Below are 22,097 nucleotides of genomic sequence, written 5' to 3' on the forward strand. Positions count from 1 at the left end.
CTTAGACGTGAGGGGGGGACTCTTCTCCAGAACGGCCAATTTTCCCTTAGCCCATTCTAGAGAGGACTTGTCCTCTTTACTTAGCGACTCAACTGGTTGGAAGGTCGTTGTAGGAAGGCCCTTCTTGCTGGTGTTACGTGCCTGGGGGTCTTACTATTCGCCGTGGTGGCATTGGGAGATGCCGTTTGAGAACCCGAAATCTTGTTCGCAGTTCCCTCGTGCATAACCGGCACTGGGGTTGCTACCTTGGCTTTGGTGGCCTTAGTAGTCCCCGAAACAGGGGGTTTATCGGCATTTTGCCAATACGGACCTGAGCTGCTTTTGAGGTACTTGGGGTGACGTCCAGAGGTGCCTCGCTGCTTATTTTGCTGCATCCAGCTTTGGAGCCAGATGCTGTTATTGTTTTGCGACTGCAGGATCCAGGCTTCCCTAAATCCGCAGACGCTTTTGTCTTGGGTTTGGCGCCGGTAGCATTCAGACTAGCCCGACCCGGTGTCTCCGCCGGACTAAACTGGGTGGCAGTAGCACTCGACTCTCCACAGCCTGTCGCCTTCGCCGTGGGGGTAGGGTCTCCGGAGATTATTAGGCCCCTTACCGGATACGCGGGGCACGGTTTCTTGTCGGACATTGGACATTAGAACGGTGTGCATTTTATACTTGCTGCCAAGTATATGATTCTGCATATGATATGCTTGCAGACCACCAAGCCGCCCAATGTGGGAACAGACGGTGGATTTAGACGGACCGTCGTGGAGTTTAGGGATCTAAAGATCCCGAACGGACTGTACTGTCAAAAGATACACATCCGAAGGATGAGTAGAGATCTTTTGACAAGTACTTGGACTGGTAGCCGCCCCATCGGGGAGAAACAGACGCTACCAGTCGTGGGAAGGGTAGTTCTTAGTATGTGCTCGTCATGAGCCCCTCTGGCATAGGTAGCCCTACCAGCACGGCCTGCATGGGTCATCACACATAAGCCTTCGCATCGCGTCAAGATGACTACCCGTCGCGAAGGATGACTACCAATATTTAAAAAAATATATATCTGGAAATCTATTATAGTTAGAATTTTGAAAATCCTAAAGTGTTGTTTTGTTTACATTGCTTTTAGGGTAGCAAAGCACACTGGGTATAGCTAGTAAATATATAAATTTTAAAATATTTACAAAAGATTAAATTTTTTTGAATAGTATACAGATTATTTTGACAAATTCCCCGAATTTTATTTCATTTCTATGTGACTAAATGAATCCTGGATTTTATTATTTTTTATATTCGCGTTTTTGTCCATACTTTTATAGTCTCAAAATTTATACCAAAAAATATATAATATGGGTATCAAACTTTTACGTTTGTCACCAATATTTCTAAAACGTGCAATAATTTCCAAATTAAACTTTTTTCGCACCCTTTTATACAATTAAAAATTTTCTGTATTAAAAAATTATTATTATTTAAAGTTTTTAAATTAACCTTGTTTTAAGTATTTATGTAAATATATTAAAATTTTCCGCATTTAACTTATACACAGTAAACAGTACATTTCGCAGAAAACATTTTAATTTGGCCATTGAGTTAGCCGTTTAAATAAAATTTTTAAGATTTTTCGATTTCACAAACAAATATGCTTTTATTCGGAAACCGCAAAAATTTCGAAATGGATGTTCAAGATTTACATATTATTCAATAGCCCTTCGAAGGAGGTTTCACATGATACCCCATTTGTTAATAGTTTATATTAATTAAAGTTTAAAATCATGTTAATTCACTATGAACTTTAAATTAGCGATTGCGAAAAAGTTTGACATAGCAGCGAAAAAAGCTTCGGGGGTTTGAATACACTAATGGTATACTCTCAATTTGTGAAGGAATTTTTCGCCCCCCATAAATAGTGTTGCATAGTGTTATTCATTATTTTTATGAGAAAATATATATTTAAAAATTGCTTGGTATTTTGAGATTTTTTACATATATTATTCAAAATACTAACGAAGTTTTTCTCTATTTTAACGAAAATTTTTAAATATAAAAATGTAAACAATAACAAGCTCTGACATCAAGTGAATAAAAAAAATAATCAGCTGATTGAATAACACCACCTTATGTGAATTCGCCTTGCATTCACATTCGCGTACTTTCCAGTAAAAATATCCAGTAACTTTATGATAGAGAGTAATTTTTAATTTACTTTAATCAAAAAAATATCCAAAAAAGTACGCGAACGCAAATTTGTAAAAAATTGCAAGTTTTTGATTATAAACAAAGATTAGTAATGTCTTTTTGCTGAAATCTCAATTGCTAATAAAGCATCAAAAAAAAAGAACAATTGAAACTGTGATTTTTCTTATAAATAAATGGATATTTAAAGTTAACAAAACAATATCATTACAAATATATTATTGTTATAAAACTTCATGTTACAAACAGATTAGCAAAATAAAAATTTACACAAAATCGCCAAGAGAAAGACAAACTTAGTGGTTTAAAAACGCTAGATTGACAATATTTGTTATGATTTTTCACAACAAACAAACTCTTTTAAATTTTTAAATGTAGCTTTCTTTGAAATCATTCATTGAATTTAAATTCTAAAGCTGAATTCCTTGGCTTTATATTCCATTGAATTAATTCCTAAGAGAATTCATTCTTTATAGGAATGAATTCAATTGAATGATCATTCTTATCTGTTTAATTCTTTCTATTACAAATTGAATGAAAGAAATATTTTTTAATTCAATTTTTAATATACAGAATGCTTTTGAATTATAAAACAAAACTTTCATTCAATATATTTCAAATTGAATGGTTGAAAAATTTTTTAATTCAATTTGTAATAGATTGAATTCAAACAAAAATTTTATCATTCAGAAGGAATTTATAAATCAATAGGAATTGTTGAAATTTATTTTAATTCAATTTGTAACAGATTGATTCATTCAGGAGGAATTTAATATTCTATAGGAATTAATTCATTAGAGAATTAATTCATATACATCGAAAGCTTTAAGAATTAATTCTTGGAATTAAATCAAAGGGAATGAGTTTGAAGAATTGTTAATTCTTTAAAATATAACTCAATTTCAAAAAAAGAATTAATGAATGAATTCTTTTAGAGCTTTTGTTGTGAACATATGTTGGATATTCTTTACTGGGGAAAAAATATCCAGTAAAATCAAAAAATTCTCTATCAACGAACTGTCATTTTTATCGCTCTCTTACTCTCTCGTTGCAAGTTTTCAAAAGTACGCGAACGAAATCCAGTTACAATTGTTGCAAATTGTTACAAATTATCGAGTACGCGAACAGACCTATACTATTGTGATCTCCATTTCTGCATAATTGTTCATCTCTGTTTTACCATCAGCTGTTGTATAAACAGAGTTGTGAAAGCAGTGCTGTATTTAATAATAAATTTAATTCACTACTATCCAATTGATGGCGATATTAATAATTTAAATTAAGGGACATTATAAAAATACTAATGATAATAATGTAATAGTCGATAAATTATAAAATACTGTCGAATATATCGATAACATATTAAAATAGAATAATAAAATTAAAGAATTCATATTTATGGTGGGGCTAAAACGGGCCTAGCGACTTTAGTCCTCACAATCTGTTGCTTAAATTTATATTGAAACGTTATGAAATTATTTTATCTCCGGGTAACGCCGGATACAAAAAGCTAATAGTTATAATATATATTTTTTTATTTTTAGGATGGATAGTATATCTGGAAGTTTAAAGCAAAGCGAGCCTTGTTCTCCAATTTCCCCAGGATCGCCAGATCCTAATGGATACCAACGACCAACTAGCCCGCACATTATAAACAAAGTTGTGAATGATATACAATTAGGTAATGTTGAAAAATTGTGTATACAGCTGAATGCTTTTTTATTTTTACTTCATTAATTTAAAACCAATAACACTGATGCTCATAATATCAATCTCCGGCTATCAACTAAACCGGATAAAGTAATTTTTGTATGAATTATTAAAATTAAATTTGAAGTAAAAGATTCGTAATACAGTAAATCACACAAATAAGTATACAAAAATACTGACGAGTGATTTTATTTAAAAAGTATGTTATTTTCAAAACAATCTAACATAATAATTTATTAAAACAATTATGATAACACTGTGATAAAAACAAGTAAGAAGTCTATATTCACCTTTGTCGAATCTTATATATGTACCCTTCACCATAGTGTGTTTAAAAATATATTTAATTTTATAAAATTTCAATTTATTTAATTTTTACCGACTCTACCATTACTTTAGCTATAGCAAAACTATAACAAGAACGCTAAACGAAACAAAAAAAAAAAAAAAATACACAATGAAATCAACAAACATACAAGCATACGTTTTTTCCAATAAACAATGTTGTTGTTGCTTTTTTATCAAAGCATGCAAAGAAAAAAAAACAACGTACAACGACACATACGCCTTTTCAATAAGCGTATGTTGTTGTTGTTGTTTTTTTTTTAAAGCATGCAGTAACATTCCCTTTATTTGATGAAATTTTTAGAGGTTGTCTTTGATTTTTGCTCATATCTCCGTTATTTATGGTCAGTTTTTGCTGATTTCTCGGAAATTTCTCGAAAGCATGCCTGATAGGAAATTGATTTCAACAGACAAACGGACATGGCTTAATGGACTCCGCTATCTATTAGGTTCCAGAATATATATACTTTATAGGGTCGGAAAATTATATTGTGGCAATTACAAACGAAATGACAAACGTATATATAGCCTTCCCACCGCCCGGGGCATGTTACCTTGATGAAGACCCTAACTTGGTGTATTGCAATCCCGGGGTATAGAGGTGCTACCAGTATCTCTAATCTGCCGGGACTATAAATTGGTAATGTCAATTTACTCCTCGGACTTTCCTTGGAATTATTTGACATGAGGTCGAAACAGAAAACCACATAATCTGGTAATACGGGTGGTCAGTTGCCTGCAGGACTTGTCCTGGCTGGTCAGTTGGTTGAGGTACCTTCGGGATCTTAATTCACGGGAAGAGTAAATGGCGCACTGTGGACCATTTTTCGAAATGGCGGCCAAAATACATTTTTTCTATGGTCACCGATTTTAAATTTACATATGTTACTTATTTGAAAGTAAACACTCGTAAACCTCGGGGTCCAAAAAATTACAACTCTATTTATACTTTATCACAGCGAATAGAGTGATCAAACATGAACTACCACAGAATTTTGCTTAATTTTCAATTTTCTTAGTAAATTTTTCATTTTTAAATGATTATAACTTTTTTTAAAAGTTTTGGAAGAGAAATAAATTTTGTAAAATTATTTTACTTGCAGCTTGCAAGTAAAAAAAAAATTGTCTTTATGTACATTAGAACATTTAATTTTTTTTAAGAAAAGGTCAAAATTTCTCAAAATGGGGTAGTTAATAGATCGTAACTCCTAGGAAACAAAAGAGAACAAAAAAATCCTACACTGTGCTGTATCCCAAACCCTCCTCTACATGCGTATACCACATTATATATCCAACCGATTCCGTCGGTGAGCACCAGGTCAATTTTTCTGACTCAAAGTATTTTGTAAGTACACAGAAAAAACTGAAAAACGATTTCAATTACCAAAACCTCGTTTTCAATTATTTTATTTATTGAAGTTCAACCTGTAACAAAAATTGTATATTCAATTACTACTTATAATTGATTTCGTATAAAAAATTTTTATTTTTTTATATTTTTGTTGTTGTTAAATACGTATTTGATTATACATTTTTATGATTCAAATACAAAATGAATTGAACCCTTTTAAAATTTTCGATTAATCGTTTAATTGAAAATTTTTTAAATTAATTTTTTCTGTGTAATTTATGAATAAAAAACTTTTGAAATGTGTGTGTGCGTTTGTTTGTATTTTTATTTGTAGTATATAGACTGATAACCGATAAACCGATTTTATTCAAATTTTTACTTTTTGGAAAAAATCATACACAACTTATTGTTTTGAAATTTTTAATGGGCGATGTATCACGCCCACATTAAAAATAAGTATTAAAAGTCGTATATACTGTGAGCGTCAAAAGAAAGTATACACCAATTTCAGTTCTACAAAAGTCTTTGTTATAGTACAGTTATTGATAAAAAATAAAATGTTTTATTGCAGTTTAGAAGGCTTATATAATACGAATATAACTGTGAACAAACAGCTACCCAAAGTGAAACACAGGCTTAGATTATAAATGTTTTCTAAAAAATGATGCTGTTTTTACGCGTTACGATAAAGAACTGCAAAACTCATGAGTACCGATGCCCAATTCGCTGAAAATTGTTGTGGAATTATCGACAAATATGACAGTTACACCCGGGAATCTAGTCGATATGAGTTCAATTCAAGGACCACACTCTACATACCAGAAAGCCTCTTAAGAAACCTTACATTCATATCAAAAATCAATTAAAAAAAAAATCAATATTTACACGAAATGTGACGAATTGTCAGAAATAGTCAGTGAACAATTAAAAACTATTGAAAAATTGTGTATGACATCCTACGGTTGGGAATATTCGTTAACCAGGACTACTAAAATTGCTTACTAACGCTAAAGAACTGCAAAACTCATGAGTACCGAAGCCCAATTCGCTCAAAATTGTTGTGGAATTATCGAAAAATATGACAGTTACACCAGGGAATCTAGTCTATATGAGTTCAATTCAAGGACCACACTCTACATACCAGAAAGCCTCTTAAGAAACCTTACATTCATATCAAAAATTAATCAACAAAACTGGATAAATTTTACAAAAATGGGTCAAAACTCAAAACTTCGGGATATAGTTTTTGTTAACAAGAAAAGCAATAATGGGCCATTTACGGTTTTATCAATAATTATACTGCAACACAAGTTTTTATGCACATTCATCGGACGTGCCTGATCGCATACCAGGCACAGAATATGTCGGAAACTTTGAAACGCTAATCCCAGATAGAATGTCTTGGTCAAGCGGAGCATTGGAGCAAATACCAGTAGGAAACCTTTGCTACACGGATGGCTCTAAATTAGGGGACAAAGTGGGCCTGGGGTTCTATATTGAAGACCCAGAAACAGAAATATACCACCGTTTACCTAATCATAACACAAGCTTCCAGGCAGAAGTACGAGCAATAACGGAATGTGTAAATTGGATTAGAATAAATATGGCCCCCACAGCGCTTAATATATTTACCGACAGCCAAAAGGCAATTAGGGCGATATCAGGTGATAGAATTAAATCTAAGACCGTATTGGATTGTAAGAAAGCTTTAACTGAATACTCTCCCAGAGGAAAGGTTTACATCATATGGGTACCAGGCCACTCGGGAGTAGTCGGCAACGAAAGGGCGAATGTAATAGCTTTAAAGGGAAGGGAGCTCGATGTAGTTAACCTGACAAACGCAAAACCATTCGACGCAACAAAGCTGAATTAAAAATATGGATGAGAGAATCCCATAAGGCCTCTTGGAATAATGAAACGGTGGGTAGAACCCCAAAAATTGAGAGATGGGAGCAAGACGAGAAATCTACTCAAAATGAGCAAGTCGGAAATAACATTCTTAACCAACACTGATTGGAAGATTCTTAGGAATTACGTCCAGGAAACCGAGTTTCTGGACATGGAAAAATAATACATTCAGTGAACATTTTTTTTTCGCACAACAGGGCCGATAGTGGCCTACACAGAAAAAAATGGATTGTAAATACAATTAATTTTTTGCATATACAATTAAAAATTTGTTTGTTTTTGAGCCAACAACAATTTTTGTGAATATAACCACGGGATTTTGTATTTTTTATAAAAAATTAACTTATTTTTTTTCAATTAATATTTTTGCTTTATTAACTGATGAAATTGTTAAAAACAAAATATATTTTTAATACATGCGATTGTTGAATTTAAAAATGTTTTGAATTAAAGTTATTGTTTTTTTGAACAAACCAATTGTTAAATCTGAAAAATATTTTTAATAAAATTGGTTATTATATTAATAAAATATTTTGTTAAATTTCACGCACATTTGAATTAAATATATTGTCTAAATAATAATAATTATTTAATTAAATTGGTTGTTACGGTAATAAATAATTTTGTTACTATTACAAACAAATTCAACAATTTTTTTTAATAAAGCTGATATTTTCAATGAAATTTATGAACCAAACAAATATTTATTTTTTAACAATAAATTTTATTGTTTTTTTATTCTATTTTTAGTTAAAAAAACGCTGTTTTTGACATTAAATTATGATATTTTTTATTCTTGAAAAGATATATATTTCAATAATAAAAAAAAATGATTTTATGTAAATAAAATTATACAGAGAAATGCAATAGGGTTTTATAACTAATTAATTTGTTTACAAATGTTAATTTTAAAAATTATATGTATATCATTAGTTAAAGTAAAGAGTTAATTCAAAAAAAAATTATTTTATACATAAATTTGATGTAAAAAGACATTTAAAAAAAAACATTAATTAAGTAATTGGCTTATAAAACTTGCAAGTTTTAATTTTTTTTTGGCTGTGGGCATTTCAAAAAAGAATATTTGAATAAAAGTATAAAATATTTCTGATTGTTTTGGAAACTCTAGATTAAAAACAAACATTACTTTGTATAAAATATCTACAGCAGTTAAGGTAGTCATCATGGGATACCTTATTCCATCAAAATATATCGAAATATTTTTGATATCTTCTAAATCACCTAACACTAAAAGTAATGGCTGTATACTTATTGACTGGAGCTTCAGCAAATTCAATTTTGTTTCCAGCTCTTCGGAACTTTTGCCCATTATAGCAAATGATTCTTGAGAATCGATAATGGAGAACTTTTTTCGTTGTTTGTCCCCATTAGGCTCCGTTATTACACTTAATGGCGGTGGAAATATATGATGAAGAAACCAAAACGTTCCAAATATTTTTGTGTCTAAAATTAAAAGGAAACGGAACTGAATAAAAATAAAAAAATTCATATTATATAAATTATACATTTACCTTCGTTACAGCCTTCTAACTTTTTGAGTATAGCTGAAGCAGTCGAGTTAACGACTTTATTCCGCAACAAACTAAACAACTTTCCCCCGTAATCTGCCCATTTGGTTTTTAATTCCTTAGCCTTTGGAAACTTTAGTTGAAAGTCTATTGATATCTATAAATAAATAAATGAAATATAAATAACTACATCTACTAATCAATAAAAATACTTACTAATTGAAATCCTGATGACTTTTTATATTCCGGCCACTCGTTCAATATTTCCAATGTACTTTTCTTCTCTTTCATTTGTTTAAATCTGTAGTAAGCACATTTTCTCCAGTATAGGTCAAATTCCTCCGGAGATAAGTTTCCACTTTTTAAAAGGTGTAAACACTGTTTCCAATCGGATCCCGGATCTGTAAATAAAGAAAATATTACTTTTCAAGTTTATTTTAATTTTTGTTGTAATTTACCGTGTTCTTCACTTTCATCTATTGAATTTTCTTTTTCAAAGTCTTTCAATATTTTGTTATATCGTTTGATGTTGTGTATTTTATTGTACAGCTTTCCCCGCTTGCCTGTAGTATAGTAATGCTAATAAATATATTAGATGTTTTGATATTTGTAAGAAAATAAACAATTAACCTACCAATTCTTCCGTTGGAAATATTGAACAAATTTGAAATTCAATATTTGAGCAATCAGTAATTGTACAGTTGTATCCTTTCAAATCTAAATACTTAGCCAATGTGTTTATTAACAAAACTCGATGTTGTTCGTGAAGTACTTTCTTTTCTTCATAAAATTTTAAAATCTGCTTGCCAGTCTCAGTGTCTTTTAAAATCGATGTAAGGGATGGAATTTTGGTGTTAATAGGTAAGTTTTCTATCGAAAGCAATGAGTTAAAGCTGGTATCTGCTATAGGTTTCATCCAATTTTCCACCTTTTAAGATTATTTTCAAAAATAGCTTGCTCACCAACAGTGAAATTTTTAAATAATTTTTTTATGTGGTTTTCAGTCAATATTTCAAGTACTTCCACAGTTATTAGTTGTTCTAAATAGAAAAAAAATTAGTTTTGTACAAAAATTATATTTAAATATAATCACCTTCAAAATGATTATATAAATGAGGTAATTTCCATTCAAGCAGCAAATTATAAAGATCCACATTTTCATTTTTATTTTGTACAAAATCCTTTAAAACATATTACAAAAATGGTTATGTAGTAAAAATTACTAATATGTATATTTTAAAAATTACACAAATTTCCACACCTGAAATAACTTTTGAGAATATTCAAATTTTACACAATTTATTCTTTATATTTCAATGTACTTAAAATTTTATACTTTTATGAAAAATTTTTAATATTCATGCTGATGTTAAAATTATGAAGATTAAAATGTGTAACATTGGACCATTCTACAGATCGAATGAAAAGTTTGTAAATGGAAAAGTGTACAAGTTTAAAATATGCTTCGATAAAATTCCTTTAATTTTACAAATTGTTTGCCAGAATAAGTTTTTATAACACCTACTGGAGGACCAAGAATAGCGTTAAAAGAAATAATATCATAAATCTCGGTATAGTTTTTAAGTTCGAATGCTGAAAAATGAATACTGTAATCTGCAATTACTTTCTGACAACAGAAGAGCAATTCTTGGTTATTTGCTTTAATAATATGTTTAATACAATATATATTAATGTCATCCGTAAAAGTGGCAATAAACAATTTCGTTGTATAATTATAACCAAAAATTTCTACAGTATTAAATAATGTCAGATTAAGTATATTACCATTTGAATTTTGAATAATTAATTCTTTAGCTTTAATATCTACAAGTGGCTTTTTAAAATAAATTTCTTGATAAGATTTTGGTTCCATAATATAATTTGCGAAGCGCATTTGTTGCTTGAAAGAAAATGTCTTTGGAATGTTTTTATACCCTACACCACTTTAGTGGGGAGGGTATATTGGATTTGTGCTGATGTTTGTAACATACAAAAATATTCGTCCTAGACCCACCTTAAAGTATACCAATCGGCTTAGAATCGTTTTCTGAGTCGATTAAGCTATGTCCGTCCGTCCGTCTGGCAGGCTGGCTGGCTGTCCATGTAAACCTTGTGCGCAAGGTACAGGTCGCAATTTTCAAGATAATTGGATGAAATTTGGCACGCACGTTTTATTTGACCCAAGGACGAAGCCTATTGAAAATGGTTAAAATCGGTCCATTATTTCACCTAGCCCCATAGAACAGAACCCCCCGAAAAGGGCTTCTGAGCTCATAATTATGTTAAATATACAGATATATCGATAAAATACGGCACAACTAAGTTTTATAAAAGTCTTGATGACCCTGCCAAATTTCATAAAGATCGGGCCCCAATTGACCCTAGCTCCCATACAAAGTCCCATTCAGAAAATTACTTGAATGTCCCAAATTAACTTATAATAACTTATAAACACAAATATCGCGATGAAATTTGGCACAATAAAATATATTATGTAAATATAAATATATTCACAAAATTTTATCGGGCTTGGTCCATATTTGCCCCTAGCCCCCATATAAAGCCTCTTTCAGAAAATTAGTTTTTCATCCATAAATTGCTTAAATGTATCGGAACAAGGGAATATTGAAGATAAATGCTTTATTATGAAAAATAAATCACATTTAATATTCATAACTGGTGTAGGGTATCATATGGTCGGCCACGCCCGACTATACTTTCTTACTTGTTTCTGGAAGTTATTATGTGCGAATATATTTTAAACTCCTTGTGCTTAGCTTCATATTTGAAACTCCATAAATTTCTCAATGGACCAGATTCTTTAATAACTTTTTCATAATGGACAAGGAAGTGAAATTTGGGAGTGAGTTTTTTTTTAAAAAGGTTTTGGTATTCTCGATTAACTATTTCTATTTTTCGTACAACTTGTTGTAATAAGGTATTAGTGATTTCATAACACAATAAATCATCAAGAAGTTCCAAAAAATTTAAAACAAACTTCCATACAATATCTTCAAATGGAATAAGGTCACCTATTAGAAGAGGTAAATAGTGGCAAAATGCCATCATTTGTTTGGCCGATAATTTTAATCTTCGGTTTTCAAACTCTTTTATCGAAAATTGATTTTTTTTACTACCCTTATCATGATTTACATATGAAAATGTTAGTAACCGATTATTAAGAGAATCTAAATTAAAATAACCCATTGTTTTAATAAAATATAGCATGGCCTCAGAGAGTATATAGTGACAAATTCCTTCATAAAAATCGTGCATCAGATCAACACAAAAATTTTCTGTTACGTGAAAGGAAGGTATTGTATTAAAAATACTTTCTAATACTATACCAGTTTCTGAAAACGAATGATTGCTAATATTGGTTCTATAGTTTATTCTGTTTCTAGTTAAATTTATGTCCTCCACTCCATGTTTGTGCAACGCTTTTTTTCATTTCGCAAAACCTGCAATAATAATTTGCAGAAAAAGATTTTGAAAAGTTGAGCATTGTATTTAAACCAAGATTATCCCCTAAAATTAATCCCAGAATAAAATGGACAGTTCTCCTTCCAGTTTTGGTTTCTATTTCTATGCCATCTACTTCCATTTTTTCAAAGTATTTACTAACGTTATGAAACATTCGTTACTACCATGCGACTTAACAACTGAAGCTTTTACAGTGCAGGCCAAGAAAACCGTATCTAACTTTGAGGAAGTAGAAGGCAAACAGGGGAAACTATAATATACGTTACACATTGCTTGCTTAGTAGCTTTAGATCCAATGGGGTTGTTTATACCGAAATCATCCACATATATAAAAAATATGGGATCAGAGTTTTGTGGGGATACATTCGATTTTTGGCGCCATAAATTGCCTTGTATAAAATTTTCAATTTTTTCCTTTTTTATTATTTTATCCATATGTACTAAAACCTCCTCAAGAAAATCATCGGTTTCAAAAATTTTTTTAAATTGAAATTCGATTGGCATTAAGATACCAGAACATTTTTGAACATTAGCTACATGAAAAGATTGAGGACTTGAAATAAGACCCATGTTTATCATACTTTTTTCTAATGTAAAGTCCGTTTTAACGTCCTTAAATACATATTTTATGTCATTTAAAACTTGACATCTTTCTACACCTGATCCCTCAATAATATTTGGCAGTATCACTTTTTCAAGGAATTCCACAATTGGTGAAATGATGTTATTTTCAATACTTTTTTTAATTTTATTTATATCTGATCTAGATATATTGTTGAATGCGTGCAATTTGATTATAAATTTACTAGCAAAGTTACACAAAACATTATATAGCTCACTATAGGAAACACTACTCTCTGCAACACAATCAGAATCAATATTTTCTAAACTTGGTCCACTTGGAAGATTTTCGTTTTGTTTTCCAATCTCACTTACATCTGCAGTATCATTAGCATTTGACTTGGAGCATGAAGCTACACTATTTTGAAAATGTTTAAAAACATGTTTTTTAAAAGATGATTTTAAAGAAAATTTTTGAAAACATTTTGAAAATCTGCATTGATAGATTTCATGGTCACCCACAGAACGGCAAAAGTTTAAATGCTTAAAAAACTTATTTGGACAAATAAACAATTTATCACACAAAAAACAATTAATACAATTTACCATTTTTTACATATTTTATTTTAAATATTGTTTCAACACCAATTCAATGTAAATAATCACTTTATATAAATAATATAACACATTAATTCTTACAAAACACTTGACTTCTTTACTGTCGCATAGATCAAACAAAACTGAAGATGTTGTTACCTTCTTTTTTCTTTGTTTCTCAAATCTTGTTTCGTTTTGTTCTTTTTTTCTATTCTTGCTTCGTTTTGTTCTGTAACAATGTCAGTTAAACATTACTTATTTTATGTATGTGTGTATATAGACATTATTAGATTTGCCAACATTATTAGATTTGCCAAACGTATATTGTTGCTAAGTTCTTTAATATGTGTTTTTGTAACGAATTTAAATGATAAAAAAAACTGCAAAAAAAAAAAAAAAAACAAATAAAAAATGTTGCTAAATTTCATATTTCAAATAATCGCTTAAACAGTAACACACAATATGATTTTGAAAATTAGGCACACATATGATGATTTTTTCCTTTATTTTCAATTATCATGTATATAAAACGCAAATTAGTGACATTGTTCTTGTTTTTTACATTTTTTTATACATGACTTGCATTCCGTTAGAAATTCATTGAGATTTTTAATAAAACTATTTGTCAAAATTTTTAATTGAAAAAAAGGTTGAATATTGTTATATTAACAATGTTGATGGTAACTTCTTTATTTTCATATTTTAACAAATGTTTTTTTTTTAATCATAAAAAAAAACCAAAATTTTAAAAATTTACAAATATTTCGGCTTTATTAATAAAAAAAAATTTTTAAATCTTAAAACAAATTTAACAATTTAAATTCTTATGCAAAATATTGAAATTTTAACATAAATTTGACAAAACTAATAACCAATTCAATTTATTGAATTTTTTTTTTTTTTTTTTTTGATAATTGTTATATCAACATCGTTCTTAATTGTATTAATTAAGCGCGTTTCAATATAGAAATTGTTAATTAACAACTAAAGTTGTTACACGGATTTTGGACACAATTTTTTCTGTGTAGGTATATTTCTTCGGATTTGATGTAGTATTAGGGTGATCGACTCGATTTTTCAACCGGTTTTTTCTGCTTTACCAGTGTCGGTTTTTTCTTAATGTTGATTTTTCGAATATCGAATAACCCGGTTTTTTCACTTTTTAAAAACCGGTTTCGAATACTTTTATTTGCTTTGTATTCAAAGATTATTTAAATGAAATTTTTAAGTTAATAATAATACAGCCCGTCTAAATTTTAAAAATATTCGAGTCGAGGAACTAGCGTATATTTTTCTACAGCTCCTTTGTTAAATTTTTTTGATTTTCCTAATTAATTAAAAATTTTTATTTGTAAAATTGATAACTGTTTGATAAAATTTTATCAATCTTTAAATTATATTCCAATTACAATAATTAATTTACGGCTGAAATTTTATGGAAGTGTTGGAATGCCTGTGCAAATTTCCTAAACAGGGCTTTTAAAATAAGCTAGGATTACATAGTACCTTATGTTTAACAGAAGTGTCCCACTTTTTTCCTAATTTTTTTATATTAAAGAAATAATGTAAATCAGACGACTAGATCTAAAGTTATAATCTTTTAAACTGTTAAAAATCATTTCGGGCCATGTTTTATTAATCAAATTTAAACATAAACATTAAGTTTTTCAAATTAAAATATATTTTTTATTTATAATGAAAAACCGGTTAACCGGTTTTTTCTGTATTTGAAAAATATCAACCGTTTTTTTTTTTAATGTCAACTATTCGAACTATTCGAAAACCGGTTTTTGGAAAATGTCGAATAATCGATCACCCTATGTAGTATACATCCTTCTATCAACCTAACCTAACCTGATCAGACTTTTGTACGAACTGTCGGTCTATCAGACTTTCTTATTTCTTTTGATCTTTCTTTTAATGTTTTTTTAAAACTATTACTTTTTTAAAAATCAAAATTTTAAGTTTTTGTTTTTTTTTTTTTAATTTTTTCTTTTATTGTTGATGAAATTTATTTCATTTTAGTTTGTTCTTATTCTACACAAAACAAAATACAACCCTGATCAGCTGCCGACGCGCCAAAAGTTGAAAGTTGCTGAACTTTTCGCAGCAGACGCGTTACAAACTACAGTGTGTAACTTGTTAAATGAAAACACACTATTTTAACTTTTTTGAACAGAAGCCTATAACGCGTTGCCGCGTACAACGCGAGTTGTGTACTTCCACCTTTATACTTGATCAGACTTTTGAACGAATTTCAGACATTTTATCAGACATTTATCTGACATCTATCAGACTTTCTTATATTTGATCAGACTTTCGTACGAAATGTCGAAAGAATGTCAGACATGGTATCAGACATTTGTCCGACTTCAATAAGATTTGTCGAAAATTCCTTCATAATTTCCCCAGAAATTTACATCAGATTTCGTACCGAATTCTGACCTACAACTCTGCACATTTTTCCGAATTTCCTCAGACAAAGAGCAACCTTTCATACGATTTTCGTAACGAATTCTGACGGAACTCGGATACGAAATCGGCAACAGACTGTCGGTACGAATTCGGCAAAAATAGTTTATTTTCAGCATACATATTATGAACTGCTTTCATTGACGAAAGTTAATAATATTTAAGAATAATTTCCTAAATTGTATGAATTTTTTCATTTTTATATTTTTGAACATAATCTAGAAGCCTTGACTTAAAATATTAAATATTTTCTTTATATTTTTCTATTTGTTAAAAAATGCTTGAAATTTTCTATGGACATTTTTTTATTTATTTATGATTTTTAGATTGAAAACAATGCAATATGCGCGTAACTTGCAATTTTCTGATGAATGGATGTTTAGCTACATTTGTGGGTGTTTTTTATTTCAAATTTTGTTTTCCAATATTTTTATTTATCATAAAAATTTGCAAATTTGATTTTTTTCTAAAAAGAAGGAAGATTTTAATAGGTAACGAACATTTATTGCAATTTTTTATGAAAATCAACGAAAATTAGTAAAAAAAACAAAAAAATCTTTCAAGTACAAATCCACACATTTTATGAACTTTTAATATTCTGAATGAAAATGGTTTAGGAAAAAAGTCGTGTTCGATTCATACCATTTATTACAAAATTCATTCCAGTTATGTATTATTTTTTCTGTGTAGATTTGTGTATGAGTATGATGTATAAAAATGTTTGCATTGCATAAAAATTTTTTAACTTGTTATAAAATGCAAAAATATTTATACATCATACTCATGCACAAATCTAGTTCTAGTAGGAAAGTATAGTCTGGCATGGCCTTACACCATGGGTATATTTTAAAAATTATTTATTTTTCATAAAGAAACTTTTATGTTGAATTATACCTTAATTCCGATGTATTTAAGCAATTTATATGGGATTTAGTGTCAAATATGGGCCGATCCTCAACAAATTGGGAAAACGGATGTATTTTTATATATAAGGTTATTTATGCAGAATTTCATCGCGATACTAATGGTTATAAGTCAATTTTTGGACGTTTGATATTTTTTAAAGGGGGGTTTGTATGGGGGCTAGGGTCATACGACGTTCGATCATTATAAAAATTGGCATAGTCATTTATGTCTGTATAAAACTTAGTTGTGCCAATTTGGTGAGTTAGTAGTATATTTGACGGAGTTATGTTAGTTAAAAACCCCAAATCGGAGGCTAAGTGAAATAATGGACCGATTTCGACCATTTTCAATAGGCATCGTCCTTGTGCCAAAAAAACTCGTATGGTCCAAATTTTATCAAAATATCTTGAAAATTGTGTCCTGTAGCTTGCGCACAAGGCGGGCGGAGATGTCTTAATGAGAAGTGATTCTGAGTCGATCGGTATACTTTAAGGTGGCTGTAGGACCAATATTTTTATGCATTACGAACATCAGCACAAACGCATAATACCATCCCCACTATAGTGGTGTAGGGTATACAAACTGAAACATGAACCTTATTGTATGAAAACAAATGCTATATTTAAACAAAACTTTTTTTCCATGAAAAGGACCGACCAAAAGGGCTAGGTGTATTTCTTTGGATTTGATGTAGTATACATTAGGGTATTCAACTGTTCGGGTTTTTGGCTTATTTGGTTTATTTGAGAAATAATTATTTGAGGTTTTATGTTAGCCGGTTAATAGTCGGATAATTCAAAATTATTCGGTTAATCGAATAAAATGAAACTTTATTAATAAAAAAGAATTCTGTGGCTTTTTTACATTATTTTTCTTCCTATAACAAACAAAGTTATAATTCTCCACTTCTTTGAGTTCAAACCTTTTTAATCAAGTTTCTTCTAAAATATTCGAAACTATTTATTTTAATTTGAAATCCTTTTCTATATAAAAAATTAAGTTAATTAATTTTATGTTTTTGAGATTTTTCAACGAGTTCCAGAATTCATACGTTCCATTGAACTTATTAGAAATTCTTTAAAAACAGAACAATGTTTCTCAAAACTGGTTGTAGAAGTAAACGCGATTTCCAAGATTACCTTTCATGAATCTGAAGTGCTTCTTTATGAACACATTCTAGAAGTAGGTAAATCAGAACAAATTCTTAAAATGTTTCTGATGTATTGTTATTGAAATCTTCAAACAAATTTTCTTCATTATAGAAAATAATTAAGGAATTAATAAAGGCAGAAAATTTATTAAAAAATAGTAAACTTTGTATAAAATATACAGAAATTGTACTGTTGCATAGTATTTTTTCTTAATCGATTAATTGATAGAAATTGTTCGGTTAATTCGTTATTTGAAATTTGGCAATTTTAATTCATTCGAACGATTAATCGTTAAAAATTTATCGATTAACCGATCGACTATTAATCGTTTGAATACCCCAGTATACATCCTCCTATCAACCTAACCTAGCACAACTCATTACTTTTTTCATCGATTTCTATAAATTGACCTGCATTGGAAACCCAACTTAATATGCTTCTTCAAAGGTAATAAATGCTAAAGTTACTGCTTCATGGAAAACGAAAAGCATGATGAAAATTAAAAATTGTGAAAAAAGTGTCATACTTTGACCATTCACTACGAGACTGTCATAATCCAAAATTCAGGTTTTTATACCCACCATCAAAAAATATGGGTGTATATTGATTTCGTCATTCCGTTTGTAACACATCGAAATATTGCTCATAGACCCACAAAAGTATATATGTATATTCTGGGTCCTTATTAAATTCTTAGACGATCTAGCCGTGTCTGTCTGTTGAAAGCACGATAGAGTCCGAACGGAAAGAGCTAGAGAGTTGAAATTTTCAACAAATATTTCTTATAGGTAAGGTATTGAAAATGGCCAATATCGGTCCACGGTTTCGCATAGCCGCCATACAAATGGCCCCCGAAAAACAGTTTTAACAGTCATAACTGTTTTAAAAATGTGAGTATAGCGAAATTCGACATAAATAAGTTTTATATTAGCCAAATTCTCTCTACCAAGTTTTATGAGGATCGGTCCATAATTGACTCTACCCCTCATATATGGTCCCCTCCAAAAAATTACTTTAACACCCATTACTGGCTTAAAAATACGAGCGCTGAAATTCGATATAAGTAAGTTTCTTACCAGTAAAAATCGATCTACCGAATTTTATGAAGATCGGTCCATAACTTACCTTACCCCCCCCCCCCATATAAGGTCCCCCTCAGAAAATGCCTTTAACGCTCTCTACTGGCTTGAAAATAAGAGTATAGTGCTGAAATTCGAAACAAGTAAGTTTCTTGCGAGCACAAATCTCTCTACAAAATTTTATGAGAATCGGTCCATAATTGAACCTACCCCCCCCCCCCCCATATTACTGTTTTCAAAATGCGAGTATAACTATGAAATTCGATATACAGAAGTGTGTTTCTTACAAGCCAAAATCTCTCTACCGAATTTTATAATTGAGCCTACCGCCCATATATGTTCATTGTTTAAAAATTGGACAAAAATATTTTGTTTTGAAAAATTTATATGTAATTTGTTAATCCGAAAGGGATGTGTCCATAATTGACTTTAGCCCTATTTCAAATATCAACCTAATGTTTAAAGGGGAGCATTCCTTTTTCGGTATACGGTTTGATGGTGGGTATATAAGATTCGCCATAGTCGAATATGTTTACTATGTTTATTATGTTTACATAATATTGGGAGTAGTCGGCAAGGAAAGAGCTAATGTAATAGCTGTAAAGGGAAGGGAGCTCGAGATAGTTAACCCGTCGAACGCAAAGCTATCTGACGCAGAATTAAAAATATGGGTGAGAGAAACTCATAAGATCCTATGGTGTGACCCTAACGAGAGCAGCTCGAGAAGCCTCCTCAAAATGAGCATGTCTGAGGTTAGTATGATGGTACATATTCTGAGTAGACACACAGGATTACGTGCACAGCTATACAAAATTGGACTTGCGGATTCAGATGAATGTATAGCATGTAGAGGGAACAGTGAAACTCTGAGCATTTTCTTTGGAATTGTCAGGATTTTGTAGAAATTAGATCCAAATATCTTGGGAGTGATATTATTCCGGATGTAACATTCCTCAAGAACATTGATTAGAGTATTTTCTTTGAAATTGTCAGGCTTTTGTAAAAATTAGATCCAATTATCTTGGGAGTGATAACGGATGTAACATTCCTCAAGAACACTGATTAGAAAATTCTTAGGAATTACGTCCAGGAAACTGAGTTATTGAACATCGGACGATAATACATTTACTTAATACTATACTGACTCAAAGAATTGTCCGTCCAGCATGTATTTAAAAACATATTTTGTAATATTTTCTAAAATATTTGTCCGATTTACCAAAAAAATTGTTTCTTATGATTGGTAATACTGTCCTAAGAAATTTTCTAATTACAATAATTTTAAACAATACTCTATGTTTTTGTAAATGATTTTTTAAATGCAACACCTTTATAATCAAACTCATAAAAATGTCCGTACAGAAGAAAAACAGTGGGTGTATTCTAATTTTTTATGTTGTCAGGACTTCTTTAAAGTCTTTTCGTTAAATTTTTACTTTGTTTACATTTAAAATAAGTGTAAGAATAATGTCGGTACCAAAGATATTGTCGAATAATGTTTATTTAATACTTCGAATTTGTTCTTATGAACTAACGTATAGCTATTGTTGAAGAACTTCTTAGATACGATTAAAATATACAACAATGTTCCTTTTTATTATAATTTTTTTCAAGTAAATCGCAATTACCTTGTTCTTTATTCAGAAAACAATAACACTAAACAACACTGAAAATGCATTTTAAATAAAAATAGTAGATTCCTATGTATTTCCACCCGCTAAGTTCAAAAATTTTCGGTTAGCTCTAGTTTCCGAGATATTGTGGTTTTTGTAAAAACGTTTTTTTTTGGTATTTTTACTTAATTTCTCAGAACCGGACCAATATTCATAGAGTTGTTTAACAACATGGTAATCTACTTATAATTATCTATCATTAGAGTATAATCATGCTGACAGTTATTGGAGGATACCTTGGATGTCCTGCAGTGAAGTTGAACATTTTACTTTTTTTGTTTTATTCTTATTACTTTAATTTAAGGTAAACGAGTTTGATTTATTTTTACAATATAGTAGCAACACATAACAATAACAACATTTTTAAATAACAATTGGAAAAAATTTAAAAATTTAGTGAAATATTTTGAAATAAATTCGTGATTTTTGGTTAATGTGTCTTTTTTTTTACTTTTAACAATATTTGTTCTTCTTACATCACACAGTGGGTCAGAATCGAAATTTTTTGGAAATAAATCTGGCATTTCTAAACGGCTGATCCGATCGGGATAAAATTTGGCGTGAGCGTAGCCAAGGAGTATTCGAGTTTAAGTTTTGAAGATGAACCCCGCAGATGCCCCAGGGACGGCGCTGTGGCGGCTCAAAGTAGGGTACCTACGACATGTAAAATTTTTAAACTCGTGTCATTTTTTTGTTTTTCACCCAAATACAAAGATTTTTATATTTTCTGAAAGCGCTCGACGAGATCTTGACATACTACTTATCTCTTATAATATCCGAGTTATATGCATTTAAAAATTTAGTGATACAAAATTTACCATACCTTGGTCCGCCTTTTTTTGAATACCGGGCGTAATTTTGGACCAAATGGACTCAATTTTTTCTTGTTAGTTAGACAACAAAATTTCCAATAATATACAAAAAATTTCAGATCAATATCATTTACAGATCCAAAAATATACGTTTTTTAATTTAAAAATTAAAAAAATTTTAGATTTTTGCCGTTTTTTTTGCCAAAAATTTGTCTTAACTCTTTTATTAATAAAATAAAATTTTCTTTAAGAACATATAACAATTTTATAGTTTTCTAAAAGGTATCTTTACGCAGAACGCTTTGGCGTAAAAAACTTGTCCTATTTTTTGAAAATGTTGCC

General features: G+C 30.0%; 1 protein-coding gene across 1 annotated transcript in view; it reads left to right on the top strand.

The window, feature by feature from the left end:
* LOC119601640 (vacuolar protein sorting-associated protein 13D-like) overlaps window positions 1-22,097 on the top strand; it is a 275,471-nt gene that overhangs the window by 151,852 nt on the left and 101,522 nt on the right. Inside the window, exon 5 of the mRNA XM_037952697.1 lies at window positions 3,723-3,859. Within this exon, the coding sequence (XP_037808625.1) occupies window positions 3,723-3,859 (137 nt within the window). The remainder of the gene's footprint in view (window positions 1-3,722; window positions 3,860-22,097) is intronic.

The sequence above is a fragment of the Lucilia sericata genome, unplaced genomic scaffold (assembly GCF_015586225.1).
Source record: "Lucilia sericata isolate MDLA Ls3-8-SP2 unplaced genomic scaffold, ASM1558622v1 Contig000182F_arrow, whole genome shotgun sequence".
In the NCBI taxonomy this organism is placed as follows: domain Eukaryota; kingdom Metazoa; phylum Arthropoda; class Insecta; order Diptera; family Calliphoridae; genus Lucilia; species Lucilia sericata.